Source organism: Vidua chalybeata, chromosome 3, assembly GCF_026979565.1.
Source record: "Vidua chalybeata isolate OUT-0048 chromosome 3, bVidCha1 merged haplotype, whole genome shotgun sequence".
Lineage (NCBI taxonomy): Eukaryota > Metazoa > Chordata > Aves > Passeriformes > Viduidae > Vidua > Vidua chalybeata.
In genome coordinates this window covers 54,617,235-54,633,849 of record NC_071532.1, presented here as the reverse complement: position 1 = coordinate 54,633,849, position 16,615 = coordinate 54,617,235, and the positions used below count along the sequence as shown (strand labels likewise).

The 16,615-nt window shown below is 39.1% G+C and overlaps 1 protein-coding gene across 1 annotated transcript in view; it reads right to left on the bottom strand.

Moving 5' to 3' along the window:
* The window catches only part of IPCEF1 (interaction protein for cytohesin exchange factors 1), a 38,441-nt gene that overhangs the window by 852 nt on the left and 20,974 nt on the right, over positions 1-16,615 (bottom strand). The window contains exons 7-9 of the mRNA XM_053938900.1: positions 16,488-16,576; positions 10,788-11,154; positions 2,920-3,113 (exon numbers count right to left, since the gene is read on the bottom strand). Coding sequence (XP_053794875.1) covers positions 2,920-3,113; positions 10,788-11,154; positions 16,488-16,576 — 650 coding nt within the window. The remainder of the gene's footprint in view (positions 1-2,919; positions 3,114-10,787; positions 11,155-16,487; positions 16,577-16,615) is intronic.

The following is a 16,615-nucleotide window of genomic DNA, read 5'->3' as shown; positions in this document are numbered from 1 at the left end:
GTCATTTCGTTCAAAACCCTTCCTGAAACAGAGCCACCTACTGAAGGCTGCCTAGAACTGTGTGCAGATGACTCTTGAATACCTCCAAGGATATTCTGTCCAGCTTCCCTGGACAGTCTGTACTTGGTCACCCCCACAGTGTTTCTTGCTATCCAGGGGAAGCATTCTGTGTTTCAGTTTGAACCCACCACTTCTGGTCCTGTCACTGAGCACCACTGAAAATAGCCTAGCTCTGTCTTCATTACACTCTCACACACTGATGTTCTCTGATGTCCTCACATGTTGTGGCATAACAAACCACTTTGCTTTTCCAGCCCATATTGCCTATCCATGCAATGGATCACAGGATAGAGAAGCCCCAGTTAGCAGGTATAATTTATTAATGGAGGCACCATGCTGCACTAACAGAACTTGGCTACTTTTGCCAGGCTCCCTTGCTCCAGTCTGTGTGTGAAAGTGATGGAATAGTTCTAACCATCTTCTCCTGCTGCCACCCATTTATCATACCCAAGGACACCCTCTGCTGGTGGTTGCCTTGAAAACACCTTGAAAGTACTCCCACACATGCATTTCACCTTCTGATAGCAGCAATCAGCTGTTTCTACATCTATATCCCACTGCTACTCTAAAGAACCTTCAACTGCTCCAATTTCTGTCATGTCTTAGCTGCTTTTTAAACCCAAAAGCTCATTCAACTGTATTTTACACACGTCCTACCCCAGTGCCAGCTCTTTTAAGAAGACTGCTGGCATTGATGCAGGGATTTGTGCAGTTAGCTTAAAAGAAAAAGCGAGGAGATAGGGAGGTGGAAGGGAGAGGAATATTTCTACTGGACAAACTTGGCAGCAAAAAGTCATGCAATGGAATTTCTCCTCACTAAAACTATTTCCCACATTCACTAAGACTGTGATGCATTTGCACATAAATTCCCTTTCTTCCAAAGTATTCAAAGCATGTTTTCTTAATGATATATTGTGGCAGCAACATTAATCTGTTGTTAAATATGTGGAGTCAAAAGTCTAAAATTAAAATTGCATTGAGACTTGCATAAATCACTTCTCAGCTAATGGGGTTTTAATTAAAGCAAAGTACATATGGACCTAAAAAAACCCTGATTTTTAAATTTCCAGTAGATCATTTCCAATTATGTTATGCCTTATATTATACACTAAGAAAATTGACTCTAAAAGCACATAATTCCACTGATGTAATTAATATGGCACTTTCCCACTGCAGGCACTTGACTTTCAGACAGGCTAACTTATATACTGCTGTGTACAGAACTCTGTTTGTGTCTATGAAAAATGTTTGTGCTTTTTTATTTGTCTTGTCAATACTCCAGTTTCTTAGTTTGAAGAAAGGAAAAAACAAACAAAGAAACAAACCACAAAAACTCACCAAAACCCAAACAAACAAAACCCAAAACAAAACAAAAACCAACCAAAAAAACCCCAAAGATATCAATACATTTTATATGTTATGAACACTCCAAAACTTATTTTTCCATATTAAATACAATTGTTAGACAAGCCTAAGCTAATCACAACTTATATAATACTCCCATGCTAAATCAATGCACCGTTGTCCTCCTTGCTCATGTCTGACATTAAGGCTTCCATTCAGCTCCATACTAATGAAAGTGACTGTCCTACAAAATACAACTCCATTTTGCACAAACTGGTTCTTAGATTTATTAGTGAGGGTCCTGTCAGGAAAAACCTTGCAGAAGGTTTCTGTACATAGCTTCCTATGTACAGAAGTAGGCATACCTTTAAAATCAACTTTCTGCTATGTGGGGGGCTCATTTTCCTGCTGATGCAAATGAATACTTTTGTAGTCACTGCCACACCACTGAAAACTCTTTGATACTAAGGAGAGTCTTCACCAGGTCTCATATGGAGCCAAGAAGAATGCCTCTCTTTCCAATTCCCTTTACAACTGTACTTTTCAGGAATTTCAATACAGGCTAAGGTGCCAAACACAAACCTTCCATTGCAACTAATAATCAAATCAATAATTGTGCTGGCAGGATAAGTTTTTAGAAACATAGAACTGCTAAGGTTCTATGGCCTCTAAGATCATCAAGTCCAACCATTTTACATGCATTTCTCCAGCTTACAGTGCCTGAAGCCAAATACATCCTTTTGAAACAAGATACTCAATTCCTGCTTCTAATGCATACGAAAAGAAACAAGTGAAGTCCCAAGTTTGCATTTATTCTGTCTTCTCCTTACCATATAAATGTTATGGTTAAGCTTTTTGTTTCCCTCAGTACCATTCAGAAAAGGCTTTGAAATCCCCATGACACTTGATGCTGGCAAGTAAACTGCTTCATAAATTCCCATATTCCAGGCAGATTTACCAGCCCTTTCATGGAACATCTCCTGAATCCCTGTACCAGTTCGTGATATGTTTCCAACATAAAAGCAGGATGCTTTTGTTATTAGAAATATTTTAGTTACAGGAGGTCTTTACAATAGCTTTGGCACATCCTGTACATTCTCTGATAATCACATACGGAAAACTTTTTTTGGCTCAGGGTCATTTTCATGTGCTTTATCATCAATGTACTTTGTCTGCTTTTCCTTTTTTAAGGCTCCCCTGTTTAGTGCATTTAGCTGAGCTTGCAAGTTTTCCAGTTAACGAAGAGTTTTCTTTATTAAATTTTCCAAATGGACTGGAACTTCTGCAAGAAGAGTCCCTTCTGAGCTATTGCCTCTGCTTCCAGTTCAAACTGAACAACATAATGCAGATCAGTGTTCATAATGAACCGGAAAAAAAGAATTCAAAAACTTAACAAAATTCTCTGGGGATTTCAGTAAATATGTAATTAGAGTTTGGCTGAAGTCTATACTGCTTCTTTTCAGCCAAACTGTTTTTTTGTCTCAAGCTTTTCCTTGGCAAGATCTGCAAACTCACCTTTAATGTACTGTTCAGCATTCGAATTTTGTGGAGCTTCTCATTAATGGAGGGGTTTTTGCTGCGCTTGATAAATGATTTCCTAAGCTCCTTCTTAGTTGACAGTCGACGATCACCAATGGGAGACAGGCTTGCTTGCTCCAATGACTTGTAAAGTCGCTCCATCTCATCATCATCATCACATTTTTCCTGGTCTGCAAAGAAAAGAATAAATTGGGTATGAGAACGTGAATGTGGCAGCAGATAACAGAAAAGTTATGTTCAGCCATCAGGAAGGCTCCCAACCAACTCAAAAAATAATTGTATTAGAGTTAAAACTAAGGGCAATTAGGGTAATATCTAAGGTAACAATGCCTATGAGAAAAATATACTTCCAAACTCACATGTTGTTAAAAATCAGGTAATGAGCCAAACAGATGTGAGCCTGTATCTCCACTAATAGAGTGCTGCTTTAGTGCTCTGAATATATCACAGACTTTGAACAACTGTCAGTAGCTCTGTGTTTGAATGAAACAACTCTGATAGCATCTACACACATTCACCCCTCCCTGCATGCTACGCACAGTGAATTATGCTTGTACCTGGCAACTCACAGGGCAAATTCTCTTTGGTGTGCTGATTCATCACCAGCTTTTGGTAATTATTGAAAACAGAATTAAAAAAAAAATGAACAATTAAAAGAAACATAGAAATATTTCAGGGGCTGCAAGAGAAGGTTCCTAGAAAACAGATTAAAGCAAGAACCCTTGCGGGATCCAATGTCTTGCCCCTGAGTTTCACAGACTGCGGCAGAGAATTTGCTTGCCATGCCTCACAACAAAGCCTTGATTATCTCCACCTTAATTATTCTGCTGGCTCCCAAGCTGCAGGACCAGACAGAGAGTACACGAAAGGAAAAGCGAGTAAAAAGCTGAGAATAGCATAAGATAAGACAAAAATTGAAGTAAAGGCATTTCTCAGAATAAAAAAACTTAAAAATGAACAGACAGAAACTAAAAATGTGCCAGGCATATGTAGAAGGCCATTTTTAGCAACAGACTGCGCAACTCGCTTCTTGTCCTTCAGTCCACACAGCTTCAGTGATCTCTAAAGGAAAATCTTACAGCTATTGCTCTTTTCAGGGTGCTAATGAATCCCTCAAGATCCACTTTGGATAACACTTGGTTTTATATCACTGGGGGTAGTGGTGTTGGTTCTTCTCAACTGCAGTCCTTCCTATTCCCGTTCAACTGGCTGGGCACTTTTTTCTTTTAAAGTTAAACATTTACTTTTCTAAATCATCTGCAGTCAGCAAATATATCCTGAACAAAAGGAACAAGTCCTTCTGCTCACTCATGCTGCTGTGAAAAGAATTCTGCAATATGTCAGTATGCTAAAGAGGCTGCTTCTTATCTTTTCCATGTTTTATAAAGTACAGCATCCTCCTACATCTCTGTTCTTTCTAAATATTTAGGTTACAAGAAAGGTTTATGATATGCTGCAAATATTTGCCTTCACTGTATTTCTGGCCTATTCTTCACTACTGTGTGATTATAAAAAACCTACTGTAACTTGACAAAAACTAAATATAACTTCCAACATTGGTACATTGCTGGGGGAGGAAAAGGAGAACTGTTGTATATTTAACAAGCTGCAGGAAACAGAAAAAAAAATGGAAGTGTAAGGCATAATACACGGCAATAGTATTTCCTGAAAGCTGTTGGCACATGCCATGAGGCTTGTAATAACTAGTTTCCTGTCTACTTTCTTGGGATGAAGCAGCTGTTTGTTTCATTAGCCAGCTTCTGCACAGGACTGGCTCAAGTCTGCTGCAGACATCACCCATCAGGACTGTGCACAGTAACACTTTGAGAGATAAATTGTTTTCTATCAGCTATCCAAGAAAAACTGTGTAAGAAGGGAAAGAAGTTTCTTCAATCCTGTTCAGAAACTTTTAGATAAAGTCAACCCACAGGGGACTTAAGGTCTCTTCCAGACACCTTTTGAGGCTAACTCATGAACTTCCTCAATGTCCTAAAAGGATTACAAAGCAGCAAGCCTGAGAAAACACCCTCACTGAACACTCTTCTTCCATGGTAAATATTCTGATATCTTCCATGCACTTGTGGGAAACTGTAAGGAGCACAGTAACACTCAGCACAGAGAAAGATGGAGCCAAAGTCAGAAAAGCCCAGGAGAAGGCTTGCACATGATGCACTTGCCCAGCAAAATCAACTCAGCTCCTGCAAACTTTCAAGATTTCTACCTGAAACTCCTTTCCCATTTCTTATTCTTCCACCATTCTCATCCTCCAAGGGATTAATCAGGGTCAGGTAATTTCAAAGGGAAAGGAATGTGTCCGATTCTTCATATCAGATAGATAAAGGACTAAATGGGATTTCAGCAAACTGCTGAAAAACAAGGGTGAGTAGAACTTACAGGTTGTGTAGAGCCAAGTATGAGTTTCATAGCACTTTTGTCTCTATCTTTGATGAATTTCAACTACAGCTAAAAAATAAGAGATTATCCTAATATTGTACATTTGTGTAGAAGAGTGTTGCTGTTGACAAAGGATATGTCTGCACATAAACCTCGATAAACTGAGACCAGAATGTTACCTATCCAGAATTTTACCTTCAGCATCCTGAGTACCCCTAAGCCAAGTTCAGAAAGAAAAAACCCACATTTTGCAGGCTTGAAGCTGCCACTGAATGCACTAGATTGATGCTGTAAATCTGAAAGGGGGAGAGGTAATGGAGAAACTGAAAAATTCTGATTTAGGGGAAATAAAACAAACTAAAATTCTGAGGCTTGATGCCATTTTTCTGGAATTTCCCTCTAACAGGAGATATCATAGACAAGAACAACCTCATAGAGGTTCAACATGCATATTCTTCACCTCCTCAATTTTCAGCTTATGCTCTCATGTCAGCCAACTTGCCAGAGGCTGGAGACATTAAGATATTGAGACTCCCCATCTTGGAGCATCAGTACAAGAGTCTGTCTGAAATACCAACTTAAATGCTCTTTAGGCCTACGTAAGTGAAATTATCCAGAACTTTCAAAAAGCAGCTGTGAAAAATATAGTTGATTGTTTCCCAGTAGTAAAGATAAAGAAAATGGAAATGTTTGGCAGAAAGAACATTTTTCATTGAAAACCACCTCCAACAGAATATATCTGACTAAATTTATCTGAAATGTAAATATTTGTTCTCCCATTCTGTAACTGAGATCTCACAGACCCCCAGTTGTGTATTAATCCCAGGGAAAAAAACTCTGCTTCTTCCTCCTGTTCTTGCTACTCTTATAAGTGTCTTGTAGCTTTGCCAGCACCTCTGTTTCTGATTCTGCTAAAAGTTTTTATGCCAGTTGAGAGAACACATACACCCAAGGCTGAAAAGAGCAAAGGGAAAAAAGTCATAGATGATTTTTGCCCTTACCTACCTATCCACCCCTTAACCCTTCTCCACAGTGGTACTAGACTTTTTGATGGGAATATGAATTCACCTCAGGGAAATCACATTTCCCACATAATTATGGAACAGAAAATACAGGGAAAAAATTCAATTAGGTGAGCATAACTCAGGCAAACTCCTCACTGGCAAATGCAGAACTAAGGAAGGAAAGATTGGAAGAAAATAACAGGAAAACTATGGCACCACAATTAGATGCTGTTGTCTGACGGTATAGTGGACTCAGAAGTGAGGGGTGGAATTTTAATAAACTTAATTGGAAACAACATAAATAAGTATCTCTTTTTCAGAGGGTTCAGAAAACCATAGCACCATAGTTTTCATGGTGATTTCTAAAGCTTTTTTTATGAGAAACAAAATAATTATTGAAGTTTTTTCTCCACACAGTTGTTCTCACCATAGGCACATTTTTCGGCTAGTCTCAGCCACAATCTAGCTATTTTCTATAACTTTTGCAAAAGGAAAAAAGGGGCCAGAGCACACCAGAGGATCTGTTCTGGCTATTACTGGCACAGGCGGACTCCAGAGAGGAAGAGGATGTCAGTCGTGAGAGCAGAAGGAATTGAATGAATCCAGCTCGTATTTAACCAACTCCTTCCCACAAAACCAACCCAGATAAAATCCAAGAGGTACTTGAAAAGTTGTCCAGGTTTGAAAATATCAGCACACAGCAGATCTTCCACAGCTACTGTGAGCTAAGGTAAAATATACCAGAAGTGGTGGTAAAATAGGAATGCCTTGCCAAGATGCCTTAACTTCATATGATCATGAAACTCTCAGAAAATGCAGGGAACAAGGATCTTACTGCCATAGTAGTAGATCCCTAAATAGAAACACACATTCCTATTTTCTTATATAACCTCTCAGTTCCTGTGGCTTCCTTTAGCTGTTGTGGTTTTTGATCACAATGGTGGTGTGTCAGAATCATATACTTTTTCTTCCAGTGGTTGTCAGAAGAAATACAAAGGATGGAGTTTGGCTAGAGAACATGTCTAGCCATCCTGGAGGGGGCAAGACCAGCTTCTGGATACAGCACACATAGTCAGACAGCTGTTTGTATTCTCAGCTGTTTCTTGTTTACCTTTCAGTTTCTTTGCATTACAGGCAGTTTAGAATCCTTTGTCCCTGTGCATGTAGAAGCTGCGTCACCAAATGTAAATGGATGCATAATGTTGGTCTCCTTTCAAAAGAGAAAAGTGATAAACTCCCCTTCTTTGTATCAATCTCTGGTATGTAACATCTCCCCAGTAACTGGTGCAGAGAATTAATGTTGACAATGTTCATAATGCCACTAAGAGTGGTTGGAAAGATTGTTAAAAATATCGTATGTTATGACTCCTTGCACCAGACACTCCCAGTTGCTTTGCAGAATTCATTAAAAAATCTCTGTTGAGAAAATAATCCATCACCATTTAGTTGAATCTGTAGCTTTTCTTAATTTATTTCTGAAAAATGTTTCTTTCATTGTTTAACTCATCACTAAGGTTTCTTCACTGTTTCATACTTTTTCATGGTAAGCTCTTCCCACAAACCACAGCTACTCTTTCTTCCTTTTAGGAACCAACTTTTCTCATATTGGTCTCCATTTCTAGACTTTGTCTAGCAAAAGTGCTCTTCAGTTTTAGAAAATTTTCACCTCAACTCTAGGCTCTTATCAGCTACAACCAAAAATTCAGCTTGTGGTTTTACCTTAAAGAATGTGGCCAGAAAACAGTGTGGCAGGGGTTTTTTTATCCTCACCAGGAGAAAGAGTGCACAGACACAGCTGGAGGTTCTGTGAGAGATTGGGATCAAAGGCTTTCAAAGAACATGACTGTTCTGATGACAACAGGGCCATCTTTACACACGGGGAACATGTGCTTTCAGGACAAATCTGGACAAAAGACAGGCTTGTCTCCTCCTAGATGCAGTCTCATGACTCTGAAACATGTCAGAAATGCATTATTCTGAAGCACTGTAAAGCAAATAATACCGACTGCACTGAGGTATGCCTTCTTGTTTTGCATCAGATAACAAGGGCGTTCTTACCAGTTATTGCAAATCAGGAGAATTTGCAGCTAGATTTTACCCAACAACTTGAATTCATCTCACAGTATTTATGCACATGCGTATCAACTAGCTGGAGAGGGAAATTCTTGGGGGATAAGCCATAGAACCAGAATTGTATCCTTTTTGATAATTTTCATTTGGAACTGAAATGTTATTTTACATTAATCCTTCTTTTCCTACTTCATGCTCAAATTGAAGTAACTTAATCTCCTTGAAAAATATTTCCTTGAAGTTTTCAGTGACCATTGCAGGGGAGAGCCCCACACAGCAGCACTCTCCACACCCAGCCCATAATATGCAGACTGATAAAGGGAAGAGAGACCTGTGTCTGGTGTATGTTTACTTGGTCAGCAATGGGTTATGATGCAGACAAGAACTAGTGAGGTTATACAGTTTCCATAGTGACTGTCTTGGTGAAATTATCTATTTCTGGAATTCCGTCAGCGATCACCAGTGTGGTTAAGATGGAAGTGTTCTGTGTTCTGCCATCAGAGTTGCCCATCAGCTAAGCAGTGAGCAACAGAAGAATTCATTTCCCCAGGAATAATCTAATCAAAATTAAACCATCTTGCACATTGCAGGAGTATACCAAAATATGTCTTGATTTACATTTTAATCTCATTTAATTGGTTAGTATGATTGAGCCTATCAAACTATACTTTAAGTGATTATGAATGTGTCATGCTTATTCTATGACATCCATAAGAGTATTTGTCACCCACCCTTACATTACAATGGAAAGCAATAACCTATGCATTATTGCAGGACTTCTAACAATACCAGAGGAATATATTCTAAGCAAAAGTTTTAAGCAAAAGATTTCTGAAGAGCAACTACTGAATCTTTGTCAACAGGATCTATAAGCCACTATGCCATTTATGACCTACATTCCAACAAGCCACTTGAATATCCCTAATGATGCTTTCCAAAGACATTACTTTAGCAAATTTAACCTAGAAAGTAAAATTACAGAAAACAATATATTTTATATGTCTTTGTGACTTTTTCAGTAGGGACTCAATTTCTGCCAGCTCCAGCCTTTCCACAACTTGCAAAGCCAGAATTAGGGGAATTAGATTCCACAGTAACTCAAAGCACTCTTTTCCAATACACAGAAAGAGCACATATGCTCACTCTGGATTTTAATGGTTTCTGATCTTCATTGCTGCAGAATTTTCTAGCAGACAAGCCTACAAAATGGATAAGGTATGTGAGCATAAAACATGGAGTTAATTTTCACTTTTGATGAAAACTTTAATTAATGCCCTTTTTTTTCTGTGTAAAATCAGAAAATATATGACTACATACGGGGGTTCCAGCTTTCTAAGCGTTGATATTTGTAAAACACAGGGGGACTGACCAGGTAACCAATGTGCCTTATAGAATCATCTTTCAGTATCAAGTTCACCTACAGAGAAATACCCTAATTTCCTGACAACTCCAGCGTTGTTTCTTTCCACCACTGCATTACTTTCAGCCTAAACTCTTAGATGCACCTTTCTGTTGCATAGTGCTGAGACAACCCTTCTCTTTCAGCAACAAAGTACTCACTTTAAATCTTTACAAGAATTTGGAATCATGGGAAGAGCTGAGGCAGAGGAATGTTGTTGTTCCCTTATGTATTACCCATCTACACAGAACTGTATGTCAGGAGCAACTCTTCGGCTTCAACTGCTTTTAATTCAGAAAGAAGCTTTGCTCAAAAGGCATGAGATATTTCCTCGCTATACAGGAGAGTTATGAACAGTAACAATGACCAAATTCTGGAACCATACCACCTTTTTCAATTTACAGTACATTTCAGCAGGAAGATACTGTGCAGACACCTCTTTGTTTAAACAAAATCCGGTCTTAATGGACTTTCTGACTCAGGATTTCAGTTGTTTTCTCTTGATTACAATGAAGCTTAATGAAGCAAATAGGGAGTATGTACTTGGAGTAAATGAAATTTACAACAGCATTTGTAAAACTGGACTGAGTTAACCCCATGTTCACCATTCCCTACATATTACAGTTCTGTTAGTGTCCATTCTGTGACACACTTTGTTAGCATTTTGATTCAATCCTAACTAATAAAAGATAATGTGCATTGAAATAACGACTGTTAATAAAATTATGTGTATGCTAAATTTATATACAGAGGTTATGGTCTAACCTATAGATACAATTTGAGAAAAGCTGTAAAGGTACCTACCAACCAGACACTAGGTTATATATTTAATGTGCAATAATTTAAATGCTATAAATTATATGCCACTGGAAAACTCTTCAGCGAAGAATATAGAGGAAGGAAGGGGGAAGGAAGTTAAGGAAACCAGTAACTCTTCTATTGTATGGCTCTGCAGCAAAAGTCTCTCATTAGCTCACCTCTGGCTAGTGATCGCTGTCCTGTTCCATCTGGCACAGCTAGAAAATGTGTATCTGCACTTAAGCAAGAGGTTTGGGATCCACCAGTGGGTTCGGAAAGCCAGACTTCCTGGCTTTCTGCTGCATCTCCACAGACCACTTCTGGCGCCTCGTCCGAATGAATCTGTACGCAGAACGTTAAAGGCTGATCACCCTCTTCCGTGGCAGAGCTGTTAACCAGGTCAAGCCAAGACTGCCTCTCGGAATAAACCACTTTGGATGTCAAGGAAGATGATGATTCTTGGGAATTGAAAGTGCTTTCAGGAGAGGAGAGAGAACAAGATGCTTCACTTGACAGAGTTGAGGTGATTGATGACTTCTGCTGATCCTGCTTTGCAGAAACAAAAGTGGGAGGAGGAAGAAAAAAGAAAAATTATTTACAAATTACTCCTTTTTCTAGGGTCTACATTATATATAGATATGCAGCTGAAATGCTGAATGACCAAAAATTGATGCAATCTGGTTACTTATTCATCCAAACAAGTCTGTGGTGTGGCAGCCAATCTCCTACAGAGCAGTAACTTCAGAAACCAAGCCACCAGGAAGCCAAAGGCAAAAGAGGTATAAACCTAGAAACGAAGACCAAGGAAAACTATTATGCTGAATGTAGCCTTCTGTGGTAGGTCTCACACTCACCTTCTTTCTTTAATTTATCTTCACTTTATTGGCCTAATCAAGAGTGAGAAGAAAAACTCCAAATTAGCCATTGAACATGAAGCACTCAACAGTTCCATCAATGCGATAACCAGAGATAGACAAAAGGGGTCCCAAGCACTGAAGTACAGTAAAGAAGTATTTTTCCTAGTCCATTCAAGGGATAATCATTTACCAGGGCAAGAAGGTTTAGCAGAAACTATAAGAAATTGTGATGAGATCATCATGATACGAAAGCCAGATTTGCTACTGCAGAAATTTATTCCTTCTGCATATCATCTCCTACTGGCCAATGCCAGCATCAGAATACCAGACTTAATGGACCACAATTCTGGCAAGTTTCTGTCCTTAATATTTATGTAGAATAGATCTGAGTAAGGATTAAAGCAGATAATAACTAGACTGAAAATATTGAAACTTACTGAGAAGATGTTGCTAGGGAAACCTGGAAAAGCTGAAAACACAGTAAAGGGGCTAGCCTGGAATACTATTTATAAAGTAAACCAGAAATAAGTTTTATTCAAATAAACCAAACCAAGAGTAACAATTTTTATTATGATTTTTAAACTTCCCAATTTAGAGTTGTATACTGTAATGTATACTACTTCCTTCTTATATTAAAACCAGCAAAGCCTTCCTGCGCTTCTAATACAGCTGCATCATGTAACAAGTAGTCAATTCAGAGGGTGAAGAACACTTCTATCAGACTGTGGGCACCATTTGTTTATAGTAGCTTCTTCACTTTTGTAAATTTTCAAAGCCATTCATAGTATCATAGAATTGTCAAGGTTGGAAGAGACTCTCAAGTTCATCCAGTCCAGCCAAGCACCCAGCATTTCCACTGCAACCCCTAAACCATATCATCCAGCACTGGATTCTGATCCCTCTTGAGCACTTCCAGGGATGGTGACTTCACCACCTCACTGGGTACTCACCTATTCCATTCCCTGACCACCCTAATGGTGAAAAAAAACTGTCTTATATCTAATCTGAATCTGCCCTGTCCCACCTTAAGGCCATTTCCTCCAGTCCTGTCACTGTAGACACGGCCCCCACCTGGCTACAACCTCCTTTCAGGGGATTGTAGAGGGGAATGAGATCTCCCCTGAGCCACCCCTTCTTGAGACTGAACAAACCCAGCTCTCTCAGCCATTCCTCATAAGGGATTTTTTCTGGTCCTTTCATGATTCTTACAAAACTTTGCCAAACATTGCAGGACCCAGACATTTATATTCACCTATGAAAAGTACAGCACTGTGTTTCAGGTGTATTTTTGTTTCTAAAATAGAAACCTTAACATATGTAATCCTCAAGCAAAGAACAAGGAGATGCTGTAGTAAACTAGGAATGCTAAAAATGCTCTTGGGAACACAGGTGATATGAAGCATTTCATCTAAGAGTTCCTATCACAAAGATAAATTGTTGAAGTGCTTATAAAGTCAAGCAGAACAACTGAACAGTGGGAGCTCTTGCCCACATATTGTAGATGGTCTAATTTCAGTTGTTCAAAGCTGGAAAAGGAATATGTAAGATCTCACCTCTATTTTTCTGGCATTTGTCTATATAAAAAAAAAAGTGTTATTGAAATGAAGGCTGTGCCTCACTGAGGGGAATATGTTTTTATTTTCATTTTCATTGTGTGTTAATTAAAAAATATGAGTGAGAATAAATATGACTGCCAGAAGGTGTTTCTTTTTGTCTGCATATGTGTTTTGTTTTGTTTTTAATTTGGCATGACAAATGTTTACCTATCTTATTTGACTCCTCTGGAGGTTTTGCAATCATCCATATGATAATAAATTTCCATTTGGGGAAGTTTTAAAAAGCAGATCATAAGGATTTCACTGGAAATTAATGAGTCTCTAGGTATTTTTTAGAGAAAAATTATGAACATGAAACTCTTCAATTGTTTTTTTGGCCACTGCTGCAATCTATTGTCTTAATGTATCCGCTGATTTTTTAACTGTGTATGCATTCACACGTGGGCAAATTAATGCAGGTGGTCAGTTTAACTTTTGTCCTACAGATGTTACAATTTACTTGTTCCTCACTTACTTTTTGCTCCACAGTACCTAAACCCATCCATACACATGGAACCTCATGATCACTACTTTTTTCTTCTGCAAAATGGTTTGAGTCAGCAGAGAATAGAACAGCAAGTACAAACTTGGCGCTAGAAGTACAGCAAAGTGTTTGCTGCTCTAAAATGTAACAGAGCCTACATCTGGGTTTCTATTACCAGAATAATAGTTTTTAGTTTTGAGTTGATGTCAAGAAGTTTGAAGGCCTTTCTGCTTAAAATAATAAAAAGAAATGAACTCCAGTCAATGCCTGTGGCATTCTTGACACTGAGCTGAGTTGACAGGATAAGTGTCACTTTCAGTAGCAATCTGAGAAAATTGAAGTAGGCCAAGTGCTGCACCCACAGAATATGAACCCAAATCCACCACATTTTTGAGACTTGACAGCTTGGTTCAAGAACTCTGCAACAAATAAACAGGCAGAGAGCTGTGTTTAACCAGCCTTCCTGAGACAACCACAGGCTGCAAACCGAGAACTGAGGTTTTAGTAGAAGCGGCACTTTCCCAATCCTTCCAGTGTTTTTCTTGTTTCAGCACTTGTCCAGAAATGAAAGGCGTATTAAATATGGTATTTAAAAGCAGACTCTGACTTGCAGTCGAACAGAGCTGCTCCTACTCTCTATGTAAGCAAGCTGAGCATGGGGCAGATCCGCAGCAAATGGAGTGGCCAGTTGCAGTGGCCAATTCTGGGGTGAAAGGATGACACCTCTGCTCAGGACACACTAACCTTGGTCCACAAGGGAAGGGATTTTAAGGGATAGGAAGAATCAGAAAATCAGCTGACAAAGGCAAAGGCTGAAGGGAAGATACCCTTTAAGAGAAAGCTTGAGAAAGCAGTATCCCTCAGCATCTGCACCACTGCCTGTGTCCCACATGTTCCCTGCCAAAATGTGGAGGCCAGCACTCAAGAGGAGCAGATGGGAAGGAGACAACCGGAGATGGCCTCTGCAGCAACAGACCAACAGGCAGCAGGAAACCAGAAAAACAGAAAACTAAAACCAGCACCTGTTTAAAACCCTTCATCTGGAAAAACGCAGGCATTCACTCAGAAGTGAGCAGACGGAAAACACATCTACATCTCCTAAAGTCAAGCCACTGAGGTATAAAATTCAAGACGCTTCATTAACTGATTCACGGCCCTGAATAACTGCAGGAGACATATTGCCAAAGTTCTTCTCTCCTCTGATATTTATAGCCACTCAGTCACATTTAACCTCCACTTAATACAGGCAACAAGGAATCACATTCTACAGCAGTGAATGCCTCACACCCCCGCGTGCCAGTGGATTGTTCTAGTGATAAACGTCACACATTTGGGAGAGGAAGTGAAGACTGACTTATCTGACAGAAAATGAGGGGGGTGAGTGGGTGACACTGTGGCATGTGCTCCCAGCTTTATGTGAGCTAATTACAGATTGCCAGACAGGCAACCCTGTCCATGACATCTCCTTTTATTAATGCCTGTGATTGCGCAAGCTTCTCTAGGTCATCTGTATATTTCAGATTTTCTCCTGCTTTGCTGCTCCTGTGCCCACCCAGCTACTGGGTGTCATTTCAGCGTGCCACAGAGGAACTTGTACCACAACAGTGAGGCAGCCGACACTTCCCTTCCATGAAATGCCATGAGAATATTTAGTACTAAGTATATTACTGCACACCTCTTAGTGTTAACTTTCAGGTAGTTAAGGGAAAGGTTTGAACCAGGATTCCTTATTACCAACCCAAACCAGATCACTCATTTCTAAACACAGAATTAAGTAATTTTGGCTTTCCATTTTAATGGGAAAAATAAAAAAAAAAAAAAATTAAAGTGTGGTGACAAAAGACTCTCACAAAGCTGCTCTATTGTTCCAAACCATGATATGAACAATCAGTTTACCCCAAAATTGCAGCCAAACCCCCAGTGACTGTTACTAGCTCCAGGAAAACTTACTGGTTACAGAGATTAAGGGATTGCCTCTGCTACTTGCAACAGGACTTCCTGACTTCTACTACAAATAAAACTTTTCTTTTAAAGGCTGCAAAGAGAGGAAAAAAACCTACCCCAAACCTACTAGTGAAGCTACCTGTCATAGCACATTAACAACTTTCTCTCTTTACTTAAAAAAAAAAATGGGAAAAAAATTTTAAAATTAAAAGATTTTTTTAAAAATCCATTTAAATCACATGTAAGTGTAATGAAATCACTGGGAAAAAATAATTATATAGAAAGAAAATTAATAGGGCAAGAAGTAGATAATAATTAGGCAAACCAATTTGATTAGACTCATGAGGGTTCATAGTGCTTATTTTAATTTATGAAATGAAGTGAGACAGGAAGGAATATTCTGGGACAATATGCTACATAGATTTTGGAAGAATGCCTATTATCTTTTTTCATAGTCTATTTTTCAGAGGTAGAAGAAATAAAACAGATTCTTATCTCTGTGTGAAGTGGCCTCTTTCCCCTCACTTCACTGCCACAAAAGCAGCTTTAAATTCAGCAGTCTTAAAAACAGCCCACTCAAATAAATAAATATGAAGCTGTTTGATATGCCACCAAGGTCACAAAAAGAGAGAGGTTTCAGGATGGATTTTTTAAAAAAAAGACAGAACAGTATGAAAAAAAACAGCTTATAGCAGTGTGTTAAAAACCTTGTAAAGAAAAGACACAGTTTGTGTATGAGGTAGAATGACACCTTCCTTTCTCCAGCAAGATAAATAGGAAGGAGCTGATCTTTTAGAGTGCAAAGCTCCCTGTGATGCAGGATGTGCCAGCTGTGTGCTCTGCCATGAGGCGGGCAGTCTGTGCATGAAGGTTTCACAGGAACACAGTGTGGACATTTCCAGACACTGTTTTAGGTTATTCCTAGAGGTCCACCACCTCAGGAGGGTTTTGTTTCAACCTGTTTGCAAGAAGAAAAAAGATAATAACTGGAACACTTACCGAAGGAGGAGGTGGGGTCTGGACTGCGTAGGGTGGAGGTGGCGTGTCTGTTATTTCTGGATCGTCATGTTCACTTTCACTGTAGCATTCTGAGGTAAACATGGAAAATGAGCAAAAAATAAAGAGTT